The sequence below is a fragment of the Balaenoptera acutorostrata genome, chromosome 4 (assembly GCF_949987535.1).
Source record: "Balaenoptera acutorostrata chromosome 4, mBalAcu1.1, whole genome shotgun sequence".
Classification (NCBI taxonomy): Eukaryota; Metazoa; Chordata; class Mammalia; order Artiodactyla; family Balaenopteridae; genus Balaenoptera; species Balaenoptera acutorostrata.
The window spans coordinates 59971713-59997047 of NC_080067.1; the positions used below are offsets into that span (position 1 = coordinate 59971713).

The window sequence follows — 25335 nt, forward strand, 5'->3', positions numbered from 1 at the left end:
AAAAAAAAAATTCTGTGAAAGTGATAATAACCGCAATGAACAGCAAAAGGATGAACACGAAGATGCAAAAGAGGACATCAAAATCATAAAGTGTGGGCGGGAAGAGTAAGAAAATGTAGATTTTTTTTTTTCTAAAATGTGTTTGAGCTTATATGACTACCAGTCTAAGGCAAGTAAATATAGGAAGGGGTTAACATATTTGAAAAACAGGGCAACCACAAGTCAAAAACATACAATAGATTCACAAAAACCAAAAAGAAGAGAACATACTATACTATGAAACAAAATCATCAAACCACAAAAGGAAAAACAAAAAGAAAGGGCACAGCGGGGTAAGGGGAAGCTGGGATGAAGTGAGAGAGTAGCATTGACATATATACACTACCAAATGTAAAATGGATGGCTAGTGGGAAGCTGCTGCATAACACAGGGAGATCAGCTCGGTGCTTTGTGACGACCTAGAGGGATAGGATAGGGAAGGTAGGAGGGAGGCTTAAGAGGGAGGAGGGGCTATGGGGATATATGTGTACATATAGCTGATTCACTTTGTTGTACAGCAGAAACTAACACAACATTGTAAAGCATTTATATTCCAATAAAGATGTGAATAAAAAAAAAGGGGACAAAGAAGAAATATAAAATCAATGGGAAAACAAGGTTTAAAATGGCAATAAATACTAACTACCAATAATTACCTTAAATGTCAATGAACTAAATGCTCCAGTCAAAAGACACAGAGTGGCAGACTGGATTAAAATATAAGAGCCTACAATATGCTGCCTACAAGAGACCCACTTTAGGGCAAAGAACACACATAGATTAAAAGTGAGGGGATGGAAAAAGATATTTCATGCAAACAGAAATGACAAGAAAGTGGGAGTCACAATACTCATGTCAGACAAAATAGATTTTAAAACAAAATCTACAAAGAAAGATAAAAAAGGACACTACATAATGATAAAAGGATCAATACAAGGAGAGGATATTACACCAATCAACGTATATGCACCCAACATAAGAGCACCCAAATACATAAAACAAATAGTAACAGCCATAAAGGGAGAAACTGACAGGTATACAATAATAGTAGGAGACTTTAACACCCCACTCATATCGATGGACAGATCTTCAAGGCAGAAAATCAATAAGGCAACAGAGACCCTAAATGATACAATAGAACAGCTACACTTAATTGTTACCTTCAGGACATTACATCCAAATAAAGCAGAATACGCATTCTTTTCAAGTGCACATGGAACATTCTCTAGGATTGGCCACATACTAGGGCACAAAATAAGCCTCAACAAATTTAAGAGTACAGAAATTATTTCAAGCATCTTTTCTGACCACAACGACATGAAATTAGAAATCAACCACAGAAAAAGAAATGAGAAAGAAACAATTACATGGAGACTTAACAACATGCTAGTAAAAAACCAACTGGTTGCTCAAGAATGAAATCAAAGGAGGAATTAAAAAATACCTTGAGGCAAATGACAATGAAAACACAACCATACGAAATCTATGGGATTCAACAAAAGCAGTTCTTAGAGGGAAACTCATAGCGATACAGGCCTTCTTTAAGAAACAAGAAAAAATGTCAAACAACCTAACACACCACCTAAAAGAATTAGAACACCAGGTACAGTGGATAAGACTCTGCAATCCCAATGCAAGGGGCCAGGGTTCGATCTCTGCTCAGGGAATTGGATCCCACATGCATGCTGCAACTAAGAGTTCATATGCCACAACTAAGGAGCCCAAGTGCCTCAACTAAGGAGCCAGGGAGCTGCAACTAAGGAGCCTGTCTGCCACAATTAAGACCCAGTGCAACCAAATAAATAAATAAAAAAGAATTAGAAAACCAAGAACAAACAAAATTAGAAAAAGAAGAATAAAATAGTCAGCAGAAGGAAGGAGATAATATAGATCAGAGAGGAAAAAAATAGAGTTTAAAAAATAGAAAAAAATCAATAAAAACAAGACCTGGTTCTTTGAAAAGGTAAACAAAATTGACAAATCTCTGTCCAGGCTCACCAAGAAGAAAAGAGAGAGGACCTAAAAAAACAAAATAAGAAGTGAAAGAGGAGAAATCACAATAGATACTGCTGAAAAAAAAAAAAAAAGAATACTATGAAAAAGTATATGCCAACAAATTTGACAATCTCAAAGAAATGGACAACTCTCTAGAAATATACAGCCCACCAAAACTGAATCAAGAAGAAAGAGATAACTTGAACAGACCAATCACCAGAAATGAAATGGAATCTGTAATAAAAATAAATTCCTACAAAACAAAGTCCAGGACCAGATGGCTTCATGGGGAATTCTACCAAACATACAAAGAAGAACTTATATTGATCTTTCTCAAACTCTTCCAAAAGACTGAAGATGAAGGAACACTCCCAAAGACATTCTACAAAGACACCATCACCCTGATATTAAAACCAGACAAAGACACTACCAAAAAAGAAAATTATAGTTCAATATCTTTGATGAATATAGATGCAAAAATACTCAACAAAATATTAGCAAATCAAATCAAACAACACATAAAAAAGGTCATACACCATGACCAAGTGGGATTCATCCCATGGTCACAAGGATGGTTCAATATATGCAAATCAATCAATGTGATACACCACATCAACATAAGAAAAGACAAAAACCATATGTTCATCTCAATACATGCAGAAAAAACATTTGATAAAACTCAACATCCATTCATTATAAAAACGTGTGTATAGAGGGAACATATCTCAACATAAAAGCTATTTATGACAAATCCACATCCAATATAATGCTCAATGGTGAAAAGCTGAAAGCCTTCCTGCTAAAATCTAGAACAAGACTAGGATGCACACTCTCACCCCTTCTCTTCAACATAGTATTGGAAGTCCTAGCCACAGCAATCAAACAAGAAAAAGAAATAAAAGTTATTCAAATTGGTAGAGAAGAGGTAAAATTGTCATTGTCCACAGATGACATGATAATACATATAGAAAACCCTAAAGACTCCAAACAAAAACAACTAGAATTGATCAATGAATTCAGCAAGGTAGCAGGATACAAGATTAACATACAGAAATCGGTTGCATTTCTTTAAACTAACAATGAAGTATCAGAAAGGGAATGTAAACACACAATCCCTTTTGAAATAGCAACCCAGAAAATAAAATACTTAGGAAAAAACCTTACCAAGGAGGTGAAAGACTTATATGCTGAGAACTACAAAACATTAGTAAAGGAAATTAAAGACGATTCAAAGAAATGGAAATATATCCCATGCTGTTGTACTGGAAGAATTAATATTGCAAAAATGGTCATATTATGCAAAGCAATCAACAGATTTAATGCAATCCCTATTAAATTACCCAAGACATTTTTCACAGAAATAGAATTATACTAAAAATCATATGGAACCATAAAAGAGCCAGAATTGCCAAAGCAATCCTGAGGAAAAAGACCAAAGCAGGAGGCATAACCATCCCAGACTTCAGACAATACTACAAGGGTACACTAATCAAAACAGCATGGTGCTGGCACAAAAACAGACATACAGATCAATGGAACAGAATAGAGAGTCCAGAAATAAACCCACACACCTATGGACAATTAATCTTCAACAAAGGAGGCAAGAATATACAATGGGGAAAAGACAGTCTCCTCAGCAAGTGTTTGGAAAGTTGGACAGCCATATATAAATCAATGAAGTTAGAACACATCCTCACACCATTCACAAAAATAAACTGAAAATAACTTGAAGACTAAAATATAAGACAAGACACCAAAAAACTCCTAGAAGAGAACATAGGCAAAACATTCTCTGACATACCACTGTTTTCTTAGGTCAGTCTCCCAAGGCAAATAAAAAATAAATAAAAAATTTATTTTAGAAATAAAAACAAAAATAAACAAATGAGACATAATCAAACTTACAAGCTTTTGCACAGCAAAAGAAACCATAAAAAAAATAAAAAGAAAATCCACAGACTGGGAGAAAATATTTGCAAATGATGTGACCAACAAGGGCTTAATTTCCAAAATACAAAAGCAGCTCATGCAGCTCAGCAACAAAAAAACAACCCAATCAAAAAGTGATCAGAAGACCTAAATAGACATTTCTCCCAAGAAGATATACATATGTCCAACAAGCACATGAAAAGATGCTCAGCATCTCTTATTATTAGAGAAATGAAAATCAAAACTACCATGAGGTACCACCTCACACCTGTCAGAAAGGCCATTATTAAAAATTCTACAAATAACAGATGCTGGAGAGGGTGTGGAGAAAAGGGAATCCTCTTATGCAGTTGTTGGGAATGTAAACTGGTACAGCCAGTATGGAGGTTCCTCAAAAAACTAAAAAATAGAGTTGCCATATGATCTAGAAATCACTCATATAGGCATATTCCCAGACAAACCTATAATTTGACAAGATACTTGCTCCCCTATGTTCATATCAGCACTATTCACAATAGTCAAGACATGGAAACAACCTAAATATCCACTGACAGATGAATAGATAAAGAAGATGTGGTACATATATACAAGAGAATACTTCTCAGCCACAAAAAAGAATGAAATAATGCCATTTGCAGCAACATGGATGCAACTAGAGATTATCATACTAAGTGAAGTCAGTCAGAAAGAAAAAGACAAATATCATATGATATCACTTTTTGTGAAATCTAAAATATGGCACAAATAAACCTATCTACAAAACAGGAACAGACTCACAGACAGAGAACAGACTTATGGTGGTGGGGGGCTGGGGCAGGGAGGATTGGGAGGTTGGGATTAGCAGAGGCAAACTATTATAAATAGGATTGCTAAACAACAAGGTCCTACTGTATAGCACAGGGAACTATATTCAATACCCTGTGATAAACCATAATGGCAAAGGATATGAAAAAAAAGTGTGTGTGTATATATATATACATGTATATATATTTATTTGTATGTATGTATATATATATATATGTACGTAAAACTGAGTCACTTTGCTGTACAGAAAAAATTAACACAACACTGTAAATCAACTATACCTCAATTAATTGGAAATTTTTTTTTTAAAAAGAGCAATGAATTAATAGAGAAGTGACAAGCCTCCCCAAAATTGTTTTAGGCTTTCAAGGGCAGCAAACTGTGGGAAGGGAAATATGTGGCGGAAACTAAAAGATGTTGAGGGTTATTTTAGTAAGATTTGTTATATAGATTCCTCTTGGTGGTATCTCTGGGCTGATTAGAGTGTAGATGCATTTCCAGTGATTAAGAGTTAGGGGAGTATAGAGAGCTCTTCTGTCTACAGTTTCTCAATTGTCTTCAGATCAAAATACTTCTTATGCTAAAGTGGCATGTTTGGGTGGCATATTTCCTACAACATATTAAATTCACTACAAAATTTAACAATTATTTTCACCATTATTAACTTATGCCATCAAATTTATTCCATATCAACTTGTTAGAAACCTGGTGAAATCCACAGTGAACATGAAACTCTCTGTTCTTGAGGAGTTCTGCCTGAGAAACAAGTGTCCATCTAAGAGTAGCAATGGTGTGTGATCAGTGCCACGATGAAACCATGCTATGGTTGCACTGAGCTTAATCAACAAAGTTTGCTTTGGGTTGCTGACAAAACATGAGGAGTGGGCTTCTTTCTGAAATTCATCGAATGTGTGTTCTTGTTTCTCCAGACCATAAGAAACCTGTGCTCTCATTAGTACCTTTCAGAGTCAGTAGCTGGATTTCCTCCCATATACCAAGTCAGAAAATATAGAACTTTTATTCATTAATTTACCATGATCCTTTAAACATTACAAGTAAAAAGAATCTGCTTTTTTTTGTCTACCAATGGACCAAGTTACATTTTTTTCTAATAACCTAAAATAAAGTTTACCAAAACATTTTCACATACGTGTGTGTCCATGTATTATATTATCCCTATCAGCCATCTAATTATTCTGACCTGCGTACACCTTTTAAAATAGTCACTCATATACATATATGTTATATGTATACAGCAAAATGAAGGAGTGGCATTTTTTATAATTAAAAGGCAGATAGTTTTATTGGTACAGATTCTTGCAGGAGGTGATATATTCTTGGCAAACCCTTAGAAGTGTTCTTTCCCTTGTTCCCTGAAAGTTCCTTTTGGATGAACCAGGAGAAGTCATATGATGATTGCACAGCTCTGTGATACTAAGAACAGAGTTAGTTGAGGATTAAGGGGAGGGAGTAATACGTGTCCAAGGAAGGAAAATCCAGAAATGCCAAATAATAACAGTAGTTACCATTTATGAGGTATTTACTGTGTATGCCAGGCACGAGCTAAGCACTTTACATGTTTTAGCTAATTACTGCGAAAACTCTAGACTGTAAATAATACTTCCCATTTTACCAGTGCAGAAGAAGAATTTCAGAGAGTTTAAATAACTTTAATGTGCTGTATATCATAGAGCTATGAAGTGGTGATGATAGGTCGAGAAGCTTAGTGTCTTGGGAAAGAGCATGGATTTTAGACTCAGACATGATTTTGATACTGACCATTTAGTATTTCTTTCATATTTTTCCATTTCTCTTCGCTGTGGTAATTTTTAGATGTAACTCATGTTTTCTTTTCAAACATTTCCCTTCTTTAAATTATCTTTCCTCCCTAAGTAGGGCGAAGATCACAGTGGGTCTTCCGCAGCAGTAAGCATATAAGCTTAGGTATCCTGGTAAACCTCACACTAAGCAATCAAGTAGGATGATTACTTATATAATCAGAATTTCTGTAAAGAAAGTCCTATTTTGATAAAACAAATATAATAAGGGTGAAGATTTGGTGATTATTCTTGAATTGGGAAAAAGAGTGTGGTGATTTGAGAATAGATACCAAGACAGACTGCTATGGAAATGTTCTACAGCCTGTAAGTAACACAGGGCTTTCTATCTTCACATAATTACTTTGGTGCCTATAAAACAACATAATTAGCCCTTTATCTCTTAGAACACAATACAGTTGTTTAGTTTGCACTGTCTTTTATCCTTATTGAATTATATTACTAGTAAGTGTAATATTTTACAGTATAACAAGCAGCTTACTATTCAGTTATATGATTTAGGAAGAAGACATAAAATTTAGACTTTTTTTTTCCTGGTCCAGTGTGGGACAGATTACATATCTATCTATACACACATATTTATGAAAATACACATATATCTCTTCATGTATTTACACATACATACATACATGTATCTCAAAAATGTATAGACAAGTGATAAATACTCAAATAGCAAGAATGAAACAGAAATGTTTTCATAATATTGTCAGACATAAGTTTTTCTCTGAGTTGATACTTTGTGTGTTAATAAAACCACAGAAGGGCAAAGCTGGTGTGGTTTATCTTCAGTCTTCACTTATTCACAGCTGCTCGCTAGTAGCAATAATAATAATAATTATCACTGTAACTTATCCTCATTTAGAAAGTGAATAACAATTTTTAAATTCCATTGAAAAGGAAAAGCAAAGTTTACTGGCTGTATGGGGGTGGGTAGAGAGGTTCAATTAAATATATATTTTTTAAATATAACATCAAACTTTTACGAGATTAAGATACCCATCATTTAAAATGTTCTGTGGTGAGTGTGTCTGTATCACAATTATTTGATTTACTTTAAGAATTAAAATATCATTAATTTTTGCTCTTTCCTTGTTATGTGTTTTCCTTGCCTTTGGATTAAACTGTTCAATAGTTTCATTATTTTTTATAGGTGCGTGAGAGATTAGTGTTGAAGCTAATTACTGACTGCAAGTACCCAGTACACTTTGTTCTGATAAATAATTTTCTTCTCACTTTGAAATAAGTAATTTAAAATTTTCATTGAACACTGATTTTTTTTAAAATATATTTTTTTATTTATTTAGACTGTGCCGGGTCTTAGTTGCAGCACACAGGATCTTTTAGTTGCGGCATGCGGACTTCTTAGTTGTGGCATGCATGCGGGATCTAGTTCCCCAACCAGGGATCAAACCCAGGCCCCCTGCATTGGGAGCGTGGAGTCTTACCCACTGGACCACCAGGGAAGTTCTGAACACTGATTTTTAAGGGATGAATTATCTGAAAATTCAGATAAAAATGAAAACCTAAATAAAATTGAATATGCTTGTTTGAAATTTATATATTCCTACATTCAGTTATTTCTCAAGTTGGCAGAAACTTTGTATATACACAAATATTTCCATTTGGTTTTAATTGGATTCTTATGAGTGTACCTAAAATAATGGGGAAAATCTATATTATAGATGAAGAATTATCAAATGTAATTAATTGTGGAAGATAAGAAGGTATAAAATTACAAAGTAGGCTCTGATGTCCTACTTTACAAGTCTATCACTTTTTTAGTATCCTTATATTTTAGACAATTAATGTCCAACATCTCTAGATTATCTGAGAAAAGGAAGATAAAATATACAAAACTATTAAAAATTTTTCATTTTGAGGTCTTTGTGAGCAAGAAAATTGGTAGATTCTTTGAACTTCAGGGTTTGTTTTACTATGTTAGCCACATATGCAAAAGACAATAGCCCTGAAACTCTCCTCTTTCCTACTTAACTCAAAATTCAAAAATCCCTTTGGAACTGAGACCACTCTTGTAATTCCTTTGTATTCCATATTGCACTTGGTGCTTAATAAATACTTCATGAATGAGCTCTCAAGGTAATTATTTTTCCTTGATTTCTATCAACTTTTACTTTAAAAGTCTTCTTAGATTTTCATAGGTATGATGAGATTAGTGCAGTAGTTACTATGTTCTTTCTCCTATTTTTATATCCAAATGTAGACTATTTTGGATCTGTCTTATCTAAGTATTAAAAATATCAAAATTCTTTAAAATCTGTCGTGTTATTTAATTATCTTAATGCACTTTATGAAATTAAAGTCATCTCACAGACTACCTGACATTTACATAATTTAGACATATCTACTACTGGAGTTCTTGCTTTTGTATGGCTCAGATTCACTTAGTGATGTTGTTTTTAGAATATTGGATTAATGTGTCTGCCAGAACATTCATTAAGTATTGAACAAAATTTCAAGATGACTCATATCCAGATGTCCAGTGCAAAGAACCGATTACTTTTTTTCTTCTATATTTAAGGCCATAGCTCCCCAAAGGGTTCAGTTAAGAACTGCATGTATTATTTTTTGCATATATTAAATATTAGGCTTCAAGAAAGGTAGCTATAGACTAATATAACTCTACTCACTGAATAAAGTACTTTAAAAACTAGTTTGTATTTCAGATAGTGAACTTATCTTGCAAAAGAACTAATTAAATATCCAGAAACAGAGTTATTTGTGAAAAATGCCCATAAATTCTAATTTTTTTTTAGTGTAATTTAATTGATTAATAACAGATTGGGCCATTGCTTCAACAAACAGAGACGACACAGTCTAGAGCAGCAAGTGAAGAGAAAACTTAATAGCTATTCTGTTAATTCAGATCCATAAACAGGAAAACTAGAGAATTTATAATATACAATTTAGAAGGCATTACTGAGGTTGACTATACTCTATTTAGCAAAACCAAATAATTATGACTTTCTCCCTTCGTTTTGATAACTTGGTTTATACTTCCATTGATTAATTCAAGAAACCTATACATTATTATCAAGAGAATGGGCTAAATAATCTTAAGTAAAGCAGGGTCTACAAGTAGGAATCTAAGTCATGACAGACCTTTTTTTATTTTGGGCTCTAAAACAGCCCAATCCATCGTCAACCTAGTACTTCAAGCCACAATAAGCAGTCCATGAGAGTTGGAACTCAAGATGATACCTATTTGCCCTTCCAGTTCTTAAGAGTAGAGGTTTGACTAATGCCCAAAGGGTAAACATCCCTTAATCTGACACAATCAGAACCAGTAAATGGTCAAATGATAGAAAAAGCAGTTTATTTTTAACCAAAACATTCATCACCAAATCTTTTGATTTAGGGCCAAGGACTTTTCTTTGAGTTCTGTTCTTGGAATTGGAATTCCGGATTTACTTTCCTATTTAAGCCACACTAATGCTGCATCATCTCAGATTTCCAATTTCAGTTTCCTCATTTTGGAGCAATAAATAGGCATTTGCAAAACAATCTGAATGCAGATTCTTTCTCCATTGTCACTGTAGTCCTCCCCTCCCCTTGCTAATAATCTTTTCAGTTATCTCTCCACATATAATTCAACAACACTCTCATTTTGTCAGTTAATCTTTGTGAGTCTTTCCAAAGCGTTCAGGTTCATTTTCACAGGAGTAACTTTCTTTCACACTTAATATGTCATTTAAATCATGTAATTTTGTATATAATAACATGTGACTGGATGAAGCTAATTTGGGACCAAACCAAGACCTCTTGGTAAATGTAAAACTCACCGAGGGAACTGCTGAGTATGCATGGGTGTCACCCAGTAGGTTTAAGTAATGGAGCAGGGAAAAAAACATACACTCCTATAAGGTATCCCAGACCCGTTGCATCTGAATCCCTTGAGAATTTTTTTAAATGTCTCAGCTTATTCTCATACACATTCAATTTGATAAACACTGCTGCCATATTATAGAGTAGTTGCTAACATTTAACATAAGCGGAAAAACTGCCATACAGTAGAACAGCAATTTCCAGGGTAATTCCAAGAGAACCCTGTTGAAATACACTCTTCCTTCCTGTCACTAGTGTAGTAGATATTTACTGAGTTGCAGTTTTAAATTTTTTAAATTAAAAAAAAAAATCTTCCTGGTATCAAAATTTCTTTCCTATGTGAGGGTAATTCCCTGTGAGCTTGGTGGAAAGCAGGGCTTATCTCCCCCACAGAAGGTGAATGGATCTAGGTATTTTGTTCCTGGGGTACAGGCACATGACCTAAGTTCAGTCAATTGGATGAGCTCTCCTAGGACTTTATATCTGAAAGAAGTGAGGAGAGATGTAGGGGCAGTTCAAGATTATTCATGCTAGTTGTGGATTAACATTCTGGCAATGACAGAGCAAGTGTTAAGAGACAGCAATGCTGCCGTGGTGGAGAAGTATTCTCAATGAAGTGGTGGTAGTGGGAGTGTCTGAAACATCAAAGTCCTAAACCTGTTGCTAAGCAGAATCTTGGCAGTACTCTTATGATACTCAGCTTCCCTTGGTTACTGCCTTCTTCTCAATGTTTTTCATCACTTCTGTAAACTATTACATGTACACGTAGTCATATATTTACATATATACACACTTTCAATAAATGAATGCTTTTTCTTAAATTAGATATAATTAGTGTTTGACTGGTACAACCAAATGTACACCTTCTTTGAGTCAGGTACCTGGGGACCCTTTCGACCCTCTGATACCCATGGCTGAGAGCCATGGGCGAATGCATCTTTTTTTAGAGTTCCCAAAGCAAAGAGCTGACATTTCTACTATTTACTCACAATCTGGACTGTTTTTTAATGATCAACTTCAACATAATCAATAGGAATTTGCCTACATGGTACTTGTATTTTAAAAAATTTAATAGTATTTCAAAATCAGATTCTTTTAATTTTTAAAAAATTTGCATAGTAAATTGCTGTATATGGATCCATTTATTTACTGGCATAAACCATAGCACTTTATTTCCCTACGCTAGCAAAAATATAGATAGTATATCTATATTATAAATTGTGAGCAAATTTACTCAGCTAAGGAATAGAGTTCCTTTAAAATATTACTTTTTGTCACACTTTCAAAGTGAATGTTTAATAACATGTATAACAGTTCTATAAAATGTGAAAGGTAATCTTTCCAGGGTTTGTAATTTTACAGTAAGACATTCCTTCATTAAATACCTTCAACCTCTGTGATCAACATTCATAGCTTCAATAGGTCAGTCAATCTACTTGGTACTTATTTTTTTCTTCTAGCTAAAATTTAGCAAACATTTTAATATCCTATTGATTTTGAAGTTTTTAAATCATCTTGAATAATATACTTGCTATTCAAGTGAAAACCATGAATTTTTTACCTTAAGATAGTCATTTTCAAATGTCAACTGAATGAATTATCTAAATCCTTTTGGACAAATGAAATCATATCTATAGTTATTAAAGAATATATGATCTATTTTTAATAACTATATAATCAATAGGATTGTTTATGTGGATACATTTGATTGAAAACAGAGAAAACTTCACCCAAATTGGTTTAGAGAGAAAAGTAACAGACTCACATAATTGAAAGTTAAGAGGAAGAGATTTTAGGTTGGTTTGATTCAGCATCTCTGTCATATCACCAAGAAATAAATTTATTTCTGTCTCTAAGCTCTGCCTTTCATGGTATCATTTCAAGGCTGATTTTTCTTTGGTGGAAAAAAAAAAATGTAGTATTTACAGATCTCATATCCATATCCCATACTATTCAAAAGCAGAGAAAGGATTAGCTTTTGGTGGTTCTTTCAGAGAAGCATGACATTACTGCTCTTATAATCCTGAAGAAAATTTCCCTTCAAATTTTATTGCCAAGATTTGGTCATATGCCCATTGCTACAATAATCTATTTGGTTAAAGAATTACCTTATGCTGAGTTAATTAGGACTGTTATCTGAATCTATATTATGGAAATTTGAATCAGATGAGCCAACTTAAAGAGATGACATTGGGACCCACCCCTGGAGATTTTCCTCCAAACCATAAGGCATATGATGAACATCACATAGAATATTTATAGACTTTGTATTATATGCCCTTAAGGAGTATATAGTATGATATATGACATAGTATGAAAAGAGTATGACATAGACAAGATACGCAAAAACATTTAAAACTGTCAACTGAAAGAAAAACACATAATGTAAAAGTCGTGAGTTAAGTTTTATTAGGGGACATTACTGAGGACTATAGCCCAACAGACATCCTCTCAGCTCTGAGGAACTGTGCCAGAGAGGTAAGGGAGGAGCCAGGATATATATGAGGGTTTTTTGGCTGGAAAAAGGAAAATAAAAAACATGTAGTTGAACATAAAAGAGTTTGCTAATCACAAAGAACAGACATCTCAAGGTAATGATTTTAGTGCTTTTCTTGTACGGGAAGATTCAAGAAGCTGGGTTCATTGAAATCATTCCTTAGATATGCATCTTACCTACCTAGGGCCAGTATCCAAAGCACAGAATGCTTTCTGTTTTTCTCCATCCTGAATTCCCCTCTGGGTACACTGTCAGTGGGCAAGGGAAGTGACTAATGGCTTGACCTTAGTAGAACTGGAATGGCAGGTCACATTCTTTGTTTACATAGCAAAGCAGTATTTTTTTTTAAACAGTCTGATATATATTTAAAAATAAATAAAAAGTAAAATATAAAAAATAATTTCATGCCATATAATATTCTAAATGCATTATATGAAAAATAAGTTAAAATAATATTTTAATTTATTCATTATATGCTTGGCTTTCAAAATAGACTGTAAACTTCTCTTTGCTATCCCTGAGCACCTAACACAGTGACTTACTCATTAGTTATTATTAGTTTAATAGGACTATTGAGTAGAATAAGGCAAGAAGATCAATATTGGCTCAACTACTCACTTTGCTTAAACGGACACAGCCTACATTATAAACTTTTGCCTTTAGAGTGAACTTTCCAAAACAAATAGTTCACATCTTTTTCATTATTGGAATAGAAAAATGGGAACAAATAAAAAGGCTGAATTACCTATTTTGTTTGGTTTTATGGCCTCAGCATTGCTGTTTACTAATGAAGGTAAGGAAAGAATAATGGAGAAAGGAAAATACAAATATTTGGAGCATATACTAAAGGAAATGCTTCCTTATGTTAATTATCATGTGCCTGTAAGACAGTCAAATGAAGTTGTTCTTGGAGGGTGACAGATCCTACTTGCTGAGTAGAAGCTGAAATATTAAGAGAAATGCGTTCCAAATAAGAAAGAAAAGTAATCTAAATATTGAGTTTTCTGTCATACATAGAGGTAAGATGGAAAGAAAGCAGGAGGGATGAAATTGAAATAAGAACAAAAAACCAATTTCATGAGGGTGAAAAAATAATGGTCAACTGTATCACCATCTTCTCCAAATTTCAGAAGGTGCTAAGGATTGTATTAATCTTGTCTTATTTCTGTCTCTCCTTTTTATTTAATGAAAGATTTCTGAGTGCAGAAATCTAATTTTTCTTTGTTGATAAACCATCAAGCACTGCCTTTCAGGGGAAGTCTTCCTTGAATATCCTAAAAAAAAAAAAAAAAAAAATCCTCTTTCTCAGGAAACTTCTCTTGAGGAAACAATGTAGTTAGATGGACTGAGAAGTCTTGAGACATTAACTCTACAGAATACAATTGTTTATACTCCCTGTTCTTTGCTCTATATTTATATATTTAATTGTAATGGAAACAGAGCATTTTTTCCATTTCTTGGGCTGTAATTCAGTAAGATGAGCCATATTAAAAAGAAAGAATCAACAACAAATTATATGCTGTAATGGTTAACTTTTTCGTTTAGTGGAAAAATCCCACTTGGCACTCAAAACAGATTTTAAAACTTCTAACGAATCAACATGGATATCTTAACTTTATAAATGCATTCCTTATAGAACTATTGGGCACAATTTTCCAAAAGTGTCTTTTGAATTCAGCCTGTCATTTAAAGAACTGTCAAATCTACATCGTACATTGCACTCTGTCAATGGTATTAATAGAGAGTAAGAGAACTGATGCCTAAAGCAACATAATCCCTTCCTTTCCCACAGGGAAGGAAAACACTACCAAATTATCACAATTATCTATTGCTCTAAAAATCACCCAAAATTTAGTGGCTTAAAGAAACTATTTATTTTGTTCATATTCTTCAATATGACCATCTAGGCTGGACTTCTTCTGGTCTAAGCCAGGCTGGGTGTCTCTTGACTGTGTTTATGTCTGCAACCAGTGTTTCTGCTGCCAACTTGGCTTGGGACTAGCTAGTATAGGAAGGCCTCCGCCAAGCAGCTCCCCTCTGCTGCCTGTGTTCTTTTTCCAGCAGGCTATCACAGGATTTTCTCATGGGGGCTTGGCAGGGTTCTAGAGAAAGAGAAGAAACACATCACACCCTTTGAGGCATGGACTCACCATATATGTCATATTCATTAAGGCCAAACCCGATTCAAGAGGTAGGGAAATAGACCCCATCTCTTGATGGAAAAAACTGCAAAGTCATATTTTGAAGAGGCCTGCATTCAGGGAGGGGAATAATTGTAGCCATTTTTGCCAACAAACAAGCTACCCCACATGTCTTTCTGCCTCAGTTGTCTGCAGAGTTTACGGCTTGACAGTATCAACAATGGTCTTAATTCTCATTCTGCTTTTCCTAGTATAGACCATATTCAAATTCAGCTGAATGGACATTTGTACTATAAATAGTGCCGCCATGTATTTTGTGAATTCTCATGGACATAGTATCCAAGTCACATAATCTTTTCTAATGTTGATATAAATATAGTAATCCACTGTTAACTATGGAGTACAATTAGTATAATCCCTAAAAAGAGTGAGCAACAATTGTGAGATACTGAGCTGACCTTTTCTCTCTCCATTCAGCATGTATTCACAGTCAATTTTAAAAGACATGACTTATTATTTACTGCGATTTCATTTAGGAGTTTCTCAACATGGGGTATAATGAATATTAATTCACATTTAGAATTGGTGGCAGCCTTTGCCCATTTATGAATATAAGAAGGAACATTTGAAAGAGAGTCATCATTTCCATCATTAATTTGCTAATTCACACACAAGGAAATGACTCATGAAGACTTCAGATGCCTTTGTTTCAAAATTCATTTTCTTCAGTTTTCCTTTACTTTAGCTGAGTGGAAAAGATTTGTCAGTTGAGTAAAGATGCTTCATCTCCTTCACTGATGCTGCTGGGAGTTATCAATTAGGTTTCTGATTTTGGTGCTGCTCTTTCCTGGTCACCATGATGTGTCATTGAGACAGATCCATTAAAATGAGTGATGTGTGTTGTAATTTCATTAGTGTCATCAATAATGTATTACAATTTCCTTTTAGTAGTCTCTTTGTGTTGTGTGTGGGTCAGGATGACTGTATGAATTACATTTATAAGATCCAAATTGTTAACAGATGAGAGAAGATAGGCATGGGGGTGGAATTAATGTTATTTTAAACACGATAACTACTAAAATGATTTCAATTAAGTAATATTTTAATTAGGTCTGATGTCTCTACATGCCATACCAAGATACATGTTGTGTGTACACAAATAGGATGATGATTTATTGAATTAATAACACAGTTCATTCTTTCTGCCAGGAGACTTTTCTGAATTGAACTAATGCAGGTGTGTGAGCACCTAGAGCAGGAATAGTTCACTAAGGCATGTGATTCCTTGTGGTTGTAAAGAACAGACTCTTGACCTAGAAACTCTTCGAGGGTTTTACTCATTGTCTTTCCACCCTATTTTTGTACCAGATATGTGCCTTTTGACTGGCTATTGGTTGATTCCAAGTCTGGCCTAATCTGAAAAACATGATATAGTATATACATTGTTGAAATCTTTTAACTCCATTTAACTGAGGTTCAGTTTTGGTCACATAACATGGGAATACAAAAATCTTTTGGCTTAAAAGCTTCCATCAGAAACATTGATCTAATCAAAGTATTTTCAAAGGCAAGAATCATTTGCATATTAAAAAATGGTAGAGTAGTAGTTTTGCTCCCCAGGGATGATCCTGGGGTACTTAGGGTTAATGACTGAATACATAAGAAAGTTTTCAGAACTAAGAAGTATATGGAAACATATGTGACAAAATGTAACAACATGGCTGAGTTTTGTGATTTTTGTCTTCCATTCAAATAGCAAATATAAAATAATATGATGATACTCTTTTGGGAAAGGTCTCCAAATACAGAAATTTATTTTTTCTATGCAGCAAGCTAAATGGTTTTTAGTACACAAAAGAGAAATAGTAAAAGATGAGCTACTTCTGAAAATTGGTAGGAGAAATTATCCTTCTCATGAAAATTTAAAGAAGATATTTTTGTTATCCTCAATTTGTTTTTAAGGTAAAGCAATTTATCAAGGTGAAAAAATTCTACTATAATAAAGATCAACTGACTTAAGTTGTATCAGCAACTACCCCAAATGAAGGTTCTCTCTTAAACTGTGATGAAAGAATCCTAGTCGCTGATCCTCAGCCAGAATCTAAGTATCTGTAATTTTAAGCTGATTTGTATCCAATTTGGGTAGAAATGGATATGAGTGTTTGTCTTACATAATAGCTTGCCGCAGCCTCCTACTTGAATCATGTAGCATATGGAAAATGTGTTTAGCTTCTTGTAGAATTTCACAAACCAAAACAGAATCTATTTCTATGCACATGGCTTGTTTACAGTCATTATAAAAGTATTACTGTGTTGCTTACTAGTTAGAAAAAGCAAATGTTGGCACATTGCAGACTCCACTGCACTGGTCTTTAAGAAATATATGTATTGCTTTCGAGTTAAAAAAAAAAACACAGTAATTGCATGTCTTGTGCTTTAGACCTAAACATTCTTTTTAGGATGTATTTTTATGCTTCCACATTATCTCTCTTCTAGATATTTTATACTAGTTATGGCTGAAGTTTTATGTAAATATATTAGAGATTGTGCTCATGCTTAAATGAACTGCCATTGAGGGATTAATACTGTAACCTTTATGAGCATGTTTTATTAATATCTTATCATTAAATTGAATATTAATAACATTTAACATTTAATAAACATAGAATGTGCATATAGGAATGTATTTCATGCCAGTGGGTTTTGAATATGTCAAAAAGTCACTATAACAGCACCCCAAATCATTAAACTTACTTCTCATAATGTATTAATTGCACTGGTACAACACATTTAAGGGGCAGTTCTGGATAAAAATGATTATAATATCTTTGTTTGTCAGCATGCTGAGCAGTATGCCCTCAAGGAACAGAAGTATTTCATACAGCTTTTGAAAATATTTTTACACTCTTAAATTCTGGAAATATATTTGCCATTAAATGATTTATAATTAAATATGAAACTGAGAATTAGAGGAAGAGAATTCAAAACTATGAATATTATGAGAGATGATTAAATATTTTTATTATACTAATTTGGTTATTCTTAATGGTAAAGCAGTATAAGTTGCCTACAAAGAAATACTATTTTAAATGATTAAGTAATTAAAATATACTTTAAACTATTTTTATCCTCAAAATACTAAACCAATTTTTATCTACCTACCTACCTATTTAAATGGTTTACCATGAATTTAAATATGTTTGATAGGTATCCTGCCAGTAAAAACCCACTCCTTTTTTTATGGCAATCAAGGATTATGTTAACATGAAAAAGTAACTTTTGTACAGCTCTGTCATGTAGGAGAATACATGTTACCATCTGAGGCAGTTTCATCTTCATTTGGGAAAATTCCATGGCTGTATCAAGCTTCCTCTCTATTAGTTGGTTTCTTTTACCACCCCCTCCCCAATTTAATAATAAATATAGAACTAATAAAACTTATATTTAGGAAACTTTCATTAGGTATTCTGCTAATTCTCACTATTTTGTTTGTCATTTTGATATAATAAAAATTTTTACACATAAAACACATGTACATATGTCTATGTATATACATATATAATTGCTTACTTTAACATGGCACAGTGGCTTCTTCTGAAAAGCTCTTTAATTTTATGAAGGTTGTGGAAATATCAAAAGGGAAATCTCTATTTTAAGGAGTATTCTCCTTGTAAAAGTAGATCCACATTTTTCCCAGAGTACAGCTCATAGCCAGAGCATTGCTCATGACCCACTTGCCTCTTCATTTGGAAGATGTTTTTCTCCCTCCCATATCTAGGGGATGTATGTTTCTTAATACAAAGTTTATACCTGAATTCAAGGATATTTGGAATATAAAGAATATCCTTCTTGCACTGCTCTAATTCATAAAATGCCAAGTATATTCATAAGTACAAAGATTAAGGATATTGGATTATTAGGGATAGTTCCCATTTCAAATAATAGGTTTTGAAAAAAAAATTACTGAAATAACCTCTGAGTTCAAGCATCTTCTGCTCCACTGCCACCCACCATGTACTATTATCAACTGAAATTTTTCTCCAAAGACACAAAATCTATTGTTTTGAAGTGAGTTAATGCTTAAAAGGCAAAATAACCTGAATTGGTGTAATTTACACTGACATTAGAGGGTCTACAAAATTTCCATCACTGAACAAAGCCTGATAAAAATGTAAGTAAGTCAAATCACCATGATTGAAGACCTCCTATATTCACAACACTGAATTAGACCTGATAAAGAAGGAACATATTTCTCAACCCTGACATGTAAAGCGATGATATTATAATATATCCTTGAAAATATAGGGATCAGGGTCCCACAACAGAGGAGAAAAGATGCTGAAAAGATGGAGAAGTGAGTATCTTCAGAAACCAGTTGGATATTTAAGGGAAAGAGATGACTTGCAGAGTTCTGTCATGGGTGATTAGGTCGATTTCAGTGTCCATTCACCACCATCAGAGTACAGAGTGGGAAGTTCAGGAGAGGCTGAAGTAGTGAAGCCTGGATGAGCTAGGAAACAATGATCCAGAACTCTATATAAAACTGAGGTCAGTGCTAGGGGTAAGTGTAAATTAACTAAACCTTGCACTGTGGCCCTTTCAAACAACTATCATTGTGTAACTGACATCTTTGTCAATTTTCATCTGGACTAAGTCGTTCTCTAGGCTTTATATTACAACCAAAGTTAACTATTCCAAAATAAAATCTAATAATCTTTCTTTCTTGCTTAAAAACTTTCATTGGTTTCCTACTGCCCATAAGAAAAAGTGTAACCTCCTTAGCTTGGTACACAAGGCCCGGTATGACATGGCCATGGCTTGCTCTCCCAGCTCTTCTCCTACAGCTGCCCACTGTGACCTTGCACTCTGGCCATACAGAAACACTGGAATTGATCCACTAAGAAGAGCAAGCTGTTTTATAAATCCATACCTTTGCATATGCTATTCCTCCTGCATAGGGTGCTGTCTCCACTTTCTATCTTGTTTCCTTTCTTATACCCTTGTAACTGGTAATTCCCATCATCCTTCAAGATGAAATCGTAATATTCTCCATGATAAATTTTTCCAGCAGCAATCCTTCTTCTGTTATCACTGGACCTTACATTTCTAATATGACAATTAGACAATTATTTTAATCATTTATATATCTGCTTCTCTTATTAGACCAAGAAATTTCAGCTATTTCAGGTGGTTTGCATTGGAAGTAAGTCAAATGATGCAATAATCCATAGCTTTCTACCAAAATGTATTCTTTCTATCTATCAATGAATAAAGGGAAGCTCTTTAGACTTGCCCACGGCCAAATTCCTCTTTCTCAGATATTTGGATAAATTTCAAGTCACCGTCTTATTACACACACTATACTTGAGAAGAATTCTAAATGTCAAACATATACAAAGGGAGAGAGAATAGTATAATGAATCCATTACCCCATTTCAACAATTATTAACTAATGGCCAATCTTGTTCTACCTGTGATGTCCATAGTTCCACTCTCCTTTTTCCTTCCAAATATTTTGAAGCAAATCCCAGACGTATTAACTTTTCATTTGCAAATATTACTGTATATTTCTAGAAGATAAGGACACTTTGAAAACATACTGATGATACCATTATCACACCTAAAATATTAACAATTTCTTAATATTAACAAATCCTTAATTAGTATTCAACTTTGTACTACTTCTCATTTTTAAAAATTGTTTGTTTGAATAAAGACCTAGTAAAGTCTATACTGGATGGGTTTCCGTTTCTTTTAGTCTAAAGCAGCAGTTCTTAACTGGGGGCAATTTTGCCCTATAAGAGACAATTTTGGCAGTCTGGAGACATTTTTAGGTTTTACAACAGCTATGGACTGAATGTTTGGGTTCTCCTAAAATATGTGTGTTAAAATCCTAACCTCAATGTGAAGGTATTCAGAGATGGGCCTTTGGGAAATAATCCAGGTTAGATTAGGTCATACAGGTGGGGCCCTCATGATGGGACTAATGTCCTTATTAAAAGAAGAGAAGACACGGGATCTCTCTGTGTTCATGCACAAGGCCATGTGAGAATATAACTAGGAAAAGGCCTCTCATCAACAATCCAACCATTAGATTATTGTTTAAGCTGCCCAGTCTATGGTATTCTGTTATAGCAGCCCAAACTAACTGAGACAACTAAAGGAGGGGTGCTACTAGTACCTAGTGGGTGGAGGTCAGGGATACTGCTAAACATCCTACAATGCACAGGACAGCTGCCACAATAAAGAATTATCCACCCCACCCCCCAACAAATGTCAATAACACAAGGTTGAAAAGCCCTGGTCGAGTGGTTCCTCCTTCACCTATTTCTTATTACAATTTATTCATTGAATAAACTGGGTCATTTGTCCTACAGAATTTCCACAGTATTTTGCTGATGACAAACTGTGATATCATTTTTATATTTTTCTGTCCGTTGTATTTATTAGCAATTAGATTTAGAAGCTTCATCAGATTTAGATCAATTTTTTAGCAAAAATAATTGATTTCATAGGTAGTATTGTGTACTTCCATCAGGAGGTACATACTCTCTGATTCTCTCTCATCACTAGAGGGAACTTTTGATGATCAATGTCTAGATCCATTAATTCAATAGAGGTCCCAAAATGATAATATTGTATTCTTATAATTTCTTCATTTATTAAAAACATCAGTTTCTTGGAAATATTTTTTACAATGTTTGATATGAAAATAGCATGGTGCATAAAACATTTACTCATTCTGTATTTCTTTTCAGAAATATCCTGTACCACCTTGATGGGAAGACAAGCCAGTTTTCAATACTCCTGGAGGCCTGGGAACACTGCAAGTCACTTGCATCAAATGAGACCCTTCAAGAAGCCCTGTCAGAAGTGTTGAACAGCATTAATGCAGCTCAGGTTTACTTCAAAGCAGGACTTGATGTGTTTGAGAGTGTCTTAGTTGGAAAGAACTGAGAAAACTCTCAGCATTTGAAAAAGTTTGTTTACAATTCCTCAAGTGAAAGCTCTAATCTGACTAGATTTTCTGACATTGAAGACTTTTTCCCTCCAATGGCTTTTTATATAAGTATAAAGCTATTCTTCCTTTGTATTTTTTAATGTATGTGTAAAAAGAGCATTTTGCACATTTAATATTTTTTCTTATACCTAGATTTCTGATTATGTAAAAGCAAGTTATTGAAATAATACTTAAGATTTATCTATTAAAAAGAAATCTGCTGTATCTATATCTATATATATCTATATATCTATAGATATAGATATATCTATAGATATATAGATATATATAAAATATTTGGGGGGGAAAATTTCCAAGAAGTTCTGGACAATCTTCGCTCCTATGGATAAAACACATAGAAACAGAAATGATTCCCTATGTTAGAGCTTTAGTGACCTAGTTTCTGTAATAGAAATGAAGAGTTGATATGGTTTCAGATTAACTTTCACTATCAAGTATTCAATATGAAGAACGAGTATTCTGACTGAGTGACTGGTTGACCAAAACCACTTTGAATGTGACTATTTTATGAAATGAAGTGCCTGTTAGTAACACAACTAGATGTAGTAATACACTGGTTATGAAATTGTATTTTTTTAAGTATTAATGGAAAAAAAAAAAAAAAAGAGCCATAAACATTCCAGGGGAAAATCTCAAGGTAGCTGCACAGAGCAATTTAAATGTAAATTTTTTTCCTAACAACTTATAAGGTGACTAGCTTTGAAATCCCTAATTTGTCTCAGTTGATTTTGTAAAAATTTCGGGAGTGATGTATGTCTTATGAGGGAGAAAATATTTATTTCTTCCTGTGCTGTTTCTGTTGGAAGCACTGAAATAGAGCTACTCTAAAATGAAAGCATCTCACATTGCTCTTCCTTCATGTACTTTTCTGAAACTCCTTGCTGTAAGGCAGTTTTCACAGAATACCATATAATTTCCACAGGAAAGTAGCAAAGTTTCTCTTTGAAAACCCAAAATATCTTAAAAAGCATCAAATTGCTATTTCTGCCACTAACAAAAAGGACTTCTTATGAAAGAAATAGTTATCTTGATCAACAAAAAGCTCCTTAATTCTACAAAAAAACTTTTGATGTTTTTTCCCTTCTTTATCCTTAATTGTGACTAAGATGACAACATAGAAAATATTCATCCTTCTACTTTTAGGCAGAAAATACAGTGTTACTGTAAGAGCATATCCGTCCCACACTTCAGTTCTTCTCTCATGTTGAAAATGAAGTTTTTCATACTGACATTGTCATTGAATGGCCTTAGTACCCACTATTCCCCGAAACCACAGAATTCCATTAGGTGTTTAAACTTTGAGCTTACCTTTAGAAACTGATTTGGTATTTGACAAAGCAATTCCCCTTAGGAAACATATCCTCAGAATATTTCATGTGGATTATTTTTCTCTAACACAACATTGAAACACACGTCCCCATCATACACCTCCAGAGCAACTTCATAGACAGTGTCTATAGGTCTAAGTCTTCACTTTTTAATGGATGAACATAAACCTAATCTTAGTTTAAAGGGAAACTGAAGTTGAAAGGAAAGAATTAATCAGCACTGATTAATTGATTTATAAGGGTCAGCTGTTCCTACTATAAGTAATGTTTATACGCTCAAGGCAAAGAAGAGAATTGAGGCAATTAGCTAGATAATGCAAGCAGAAATCCGTTTTCATCTGAATTGCCTGTGTGCACATATTTTACATAAGAAATGAAACTACCTTACAATATATATTTTGTAAACAATGCACTTGTGTGTCTGAAAGTATCTGCCATGTTGAGGAGTGTCTATAGGAAAGGGCCAAAGAACCAAGCTCCCACAAGCCTCAATGTCAGTGCCCTCTCTTGCTACACAAAAAACAGCAGAAAAGAGGTGGGAGGAATACACATATAGTTGCATGTCAGGTCAAATAATAGAATCCTTTATACCAAAGGATCAGAAATAGTGAATCAAGGTTCAATGTATTCATTCTAGTTCTTCCTTTGGAGCTGAATTTAAAATAAACAAAGACAAATAATTATCAGTTAGGTAGTTTATCATTTTAGAACAAAATCCTAAGTAAATCCATTCCCTTAGTTTCTAATAGCATTGAGAGCACAAAACACTTGTGTTTGTACATTTTTGTTTAAAGACTGTGTACTTAGCTAAACCACACTGCACAGATCAAAATCTCAATATTCTGTATTTTTTACTTCTAAATTATATGGTATTCGTTACTTGAAAACTGAAGTTAACCATGGACTAACATTTTTATTAGTCTATTTAAGAGATGATGTGAAGAAACTAAATTATAATTAAAACAGATGTCCATCAATTATACAAATGCTGCTCTACATCTTTGACTGCAACAAATCTCTTAACTAAGAACATTACTGCTATAGTCTGATTACCTCAGGGTTCCTTTAAATTTATATTATTTAAATTTTTCCCTAATAGATCCAAGTAAATAAAATCCTATGCACACTAAAATAACAAGTGTTTTCAGTGAATTGGTAGTAGGTTTAAATTATTGCTGAGATATCTGGGTGCCTGGTACTTCTCACAATCCTTCATACGTAGTATTGTACCAGGACATAATGAATCATAAATGATTATTCTCCCAAGAAAATGTGGCAGATGTGCACCACTGCAATTTCGGTTCAGGCAGGGCACATGTGGGATACAACCCTTTGTGAAAAGTGTAGATTCCAGATTAAAAGGAAGCCTGAGACATTCTGATCTAAGCCCTAGAATGTTACCTTCAGTCGGGAAAGCATCAGCGTTCCCATCAGATACCCTAACTGTATACAAAGTGATTAAGCAACTGGGGTAGAGTCACATATTCAGTTAGTAGCAGAAGTGCCGCTAGAATTTAAGCTTCTCTGTTTTCTCATGCAGTATATAACGGGGTTATAAATGATCTTTTCCAGTACATTCTATATAACCAGCCATTCTATCAGATGATGTATGGACTGGAATCACTGCTTTTTAAATGAAGAACTAGTTCATTCTCTGACTATACCTAACAAAAGAAACTGTCCCAGGGAATCCATGCAAAAGGCACAAAGCCTGGGTACTTGTGGGGAGGTGGAGAGAGTCTCTGCATGACACCAGCAGTCAGGAAGGAGGGTATTAAGTAAAATGCTTTTATGAGAGGACATTTTAGCCCTATATTAAATCAGCAGTTTAAATCAGTATTTCTGAGTTGGGGGAAGAAAGCCTAGGAATCTTCATCTTCAAGCAAGATTTCCCAAATGA

At 34.0% G+C, this 25335-nt stretch overlaps 1 protein-coding gene across 1 annotated transcript in view; it reads left to right on the forward strand.

Moving 5' to 3' along the window:
* Positions 1 to 22252, forward strand: part of NAALADL2 (N-acetylated alpha-linked acidic dipeptidase like 2) — a 1059167-nt gene extending 1036915 nt beyond the window's left edge. Inside the window, exon 14 of the mRNA XM_057545762.1 lies at positions 21845 to 22252. Coding sequence (XP_057401745.1) covers positions 21845 to 22043 — 199 coding nt within the window. The 3' untranslated portion in view covers positions 22044 to 22252. The remainder of the gene's footprint in view (positions 1 to 21844) is intronic.
* Positions 22253 to 25335: the final 3083 nt, after the last annotated feature.